The following is a 3,615-nucleotide window of genomic DNA, read 5'->3' as shown; positions in this document are numbered from 1 at the left end:
CAATTAGGGACAAAAATTACTTGTTTCCATCATTATATTCATAGTGATCTCATATTAGAGTAAACTCCCATGTTATGCCTGAAAAGATGATGCAAAGTGCAGTTTAGTTAAAATGTGCAGCTTGCTGCCGCTAATGACATTTTGCATGGTGTCTTCTGCTTGCTGCCAGTTTATGTAATGTCGGGCTCATATATTTGTCAATTAATGTAATGTTGGGCTCATATATTTCCTTTTAGGCATCTACAAGTCTTTTATTGGGCTTAAGTAATGGTAGGCTTATATCTAGTGGAAGTTAATATTTTCATGTGGTTCCCATCTACTACAGATTGCTTCATATACAAGTACAAAGAATATGTAGCTCACTAGCTCCATATATATCCTCTGTAGCTTCTCCTTCAACCATTGCAGTGCTTCAAGCTGATTGCTTAGCATGGCATGATATACAACCCTATCGGTACTTTTTACTAATGAATGTAATGTAGATGCAAACGATAATATAATATTCGAGTTTATTTAAGGATATCATCATAGAATTAGGTTGACCAAGAACTAAACATCTTTTTTCATGATTACCTGATTTATGAGACTTGAGAAAAAGACATCGCTTAAGTAAATTGGTTATGACCTCTTAGTTGTACTAAACTACTAATAAATCAAAACTCGCTGAAGCTACATTATTTTTCTGCTCTCTTGCATTTGCATAGCATTCAAACTGACAGGTGAATGCTCAGTTTTTGTGAGTTGTGACTTAACATTAACAGAGTGTGGCAAGAAATCAACTGCAAAAGACACTACGCATGTGTGGCGAGCCTAACCTTAGGAGGCAACCAAACAACGGCCTAGGTGGCTGTGGCGCGCCGCACCTTTGGCGTGGCAAGGTGCGGCCAACAACCAAACAGCCCCTTAGTGACAGCAATCTGACCTGTTTGGACAGAATAAAACTCAGATTCATCCTGTCACGATGCTTCAGCAGCATGGCTTCATACTCCGACTCATCGCTAAGTTACCTTGGTATCCTGTTTTTGATTGTTTTTCAAAAGGTTTAATTGAGCTACACATGTATCTGCCCTTATCTTGTCAGTTTGGAGGAGCTGAATTCGAATTGAGAGCACAAAATGCCTATATCGGTGATGCAGTTGGATTGGTTTTCAGGTAACTTCCAGAACCATACTGCATGTACATCATTTGTTTCATTGAAGCAAACTTATATAAAGACAATTGGCTTTGTTTTCCTGGTCAGCTGCTGTGCATGAATTATAGTGCTATATTTTGGATAAGATCCACAAGGAACATGCCACATGTTACTTCCAGTGACACTTTTGACCAGTATCAATAAATAAGTAGATGGATTAATATAGTTACCGGTTTCTCAAAATATTTTACTGGATATTTCTCATGTTTGGGATGCATGCATCTCATAGTACACATCTTACATCTCATAGTAATTTTTTCACATGACTACTACATCTGTTATGCAACACAACATGTTTATCTACCTTCAGTAATTTTTCCTTCCTGAACTCTTGTTAGCTATGAAGAAGTAAAAGCAAAGGGGTCGGAGAATTTTGACAGGGAGCTGGCTGGCTGTGTGCGCACGCTTGCAGGTGAATGATTTCATCTTGATCTCCGAGAGCGCCTACACCCGGGAGCAGATTCTGAAGATGGAGAAGGCCATCCTGAACAGGCTGGAGTGGAACCTGACGGTGCCCACGCCCTACGTCTTTCTGGTGCGTTTCGCCAAGGCCGCGTCTTCCTCAGATCACAAGAACGATGAGGAGGTAAAAGAAGAACTTCAGACTTTTACATACTACACAACATGCAAATTCTTCAGATGTATTTGCCATTTTGGCAAAGCAGCGAGTCTGTGTGCTGATTGATGTTTCCCTCGTCTTCCCCTGAATGTGTGTGTAGATGGAGAACACCGTCTTCTTCTTCGCGGAGCTGGCGCTGCTGCAGTACGGGCTGGTGCAGTCCAAGCCCTCCATGGTGGCCGCCGCAGCTGTCTACACCGCCAGGCTCACCCTCAAGAAGACCCCTTTGTGGACCGACACTCTGAAGCACCACACTGGCTTTACTGAAGCACAGCTGATGTAAGCTATACATGCACACTACTGAATCTCTCGTAGCTTGAATCTGTGATGATTTCATTCAGGGGCACGCACTGACAGAGATGACTCTTTTGTGTGATGATTGATTTCAGGGACGCTGCCAAGATCCTGGTGGCCTCGCACTCCACCGCACCTGACAGCAAGCTGAAGGTTGTCTACAAGAAGTACTCGAGCATGTTTTCATGCATGTTTATTTTTGGACTTAATCTTACTAAATAGCACTGCTGTTGTTATTCACTATATCATCGCTGTTCTGTTTTCTTGTTGGCAGATATTTTGCCTAAATTCAAGACGGAAGATGTTCAAAGAAGCGCCAAGACATTTTTGTATAGCAAGTTAAGTAATAATAGCTCAGTTATCTGGGCATTGTGAACTCTAGAATTTCATGTATCTTCTCTCTGTTTTTGAATGAAATGTTGTATGTGTGTTGATGTAACAGATTGTTGCTTCTTGTTATTTTAAGTATTACACTTGTTTTTGTCTATTTTGATTTAAATATTGGTTGTTTAATTATTGGCATATTGAAATCTGAGGAACATGACCATGACAGCAAGGACCCACAAACCAGAATCGAAAATTTGGGACCCACTTATCAGAACCTGACAATTGGGACCTATTTGAAAAAAGAAAAAACGTGCCACAACCCAAAAATAAAAAGGCCGGATTATAGGGCCTGGCCCGTGTAGCTTACCCAAATTGAAAGAAAAAACAACAACAAATTGGCTGAATTAATGGGCTCGGCCCATATAAACACCGAATTGGACCGGGCTGATTCTTGTTCACATCAGATTGCCACGTCGGATGCCTACGTGGCCTGGGGAGGCTGCTAGTGAGCAAAACAAAACAATAGGCATATTTTGGTCGTAAACGTCCACGACCTTCTCACAGAGAAGGTCGTTAATTTCAGTTTACGACTGCCAGCTTTTGACCTTCTATTTTTGGTCAAAAAAAACGTCGCAAATGAAAAACAATGACCTTTCAGTGACCAATAGTCAAGGTCACAAGTTGACATATTTCTTGTAGTGGTAGCTGGTGGGTCCCAGCAGTCAGGGGGCGAATCGTTTTTATTTTTCCCAGACGCACTTCCTTGCATGCGAAGATGTAGCTGGTGGGTCCTAGCAGTCAGGGGGAAACGTTTTTTCGCGAAATACGGTGGCCCGTCCGGCGGGTCCCGCTGTCAGGTGGAGGAATAATTATTTTGCACGTAATAAGGAGGCACTTCTTTGCTGCAGCCGTGGACCCAGCTGTCAGCCTCTCCACGTACAGTCCACGTCCGATGGAAGCCGTTCCTTGACCACGTTGACCACGCCGCGCTGAGAGCACCAGGGCGGTGGACGACGGCGAGGCCTAGGAAGGGGACGACGTGGAGCCGGGGAAGACGCGGCAGTGGATGCCCACGCGTAGAGGAGTACAAGGGTTCACTGGTTCGCTGCGGTGTGAGGCTGCCGACGCCGCAGAATAACAGGGGGTGTGGGTGAGTAGAGGGATGGCCTGGCCAGCAGTGGGA

At 43.7% G+C, this 3,615-nt stretch overlaps 1 protein-coding gene across 1 annotated transcript; it reads left to right on the top strand.

The window, feature by feature from the left end:
- The first annotated feature begins 1,619 nt into the window (after positions 1–1,619).
- On the top strand, positions 1,620–2,392 carry LOC125546983 (cyclin-B1-1-like). The gene is made up of 4 exons (XM_048711049.2): positions 1,620–1,778; positions 1,912–2,090; positions 2,201–2,284; positions 2,380–2,392. The coding sequence occupies exons 1-4, from the start codon at positions 1,662–1,664 to the stop codon at positions 2,390–2,392; spliced, it is 393 nt and encodes a 130-aa protein (XP_048567006.2). The 5' UTR covers positions 1,620–1,661.
- The last annotated feature ends 1,223 nt before the right edge of the window (positions 2,393–3,615 follow it).

Source organism: Triticum urartu, chromosome 3A, assembly GCF_056163025.1.
Source record: "Triticum urartu cultivar PI428250 chromosome 3A, HENAU_Tu73, whole genome shotgun sequence".
Classification (NCBI taxonomy): domain Eukaryota; kingdom Viridiplantae; phylum Streptophyta; class Magnoliopsida; order Poales; family Poaceae; genus Triticum; species Triticum urartu.
This window is presented reverse-complemented; position numbering and strand designations above follow the sequence as displayed.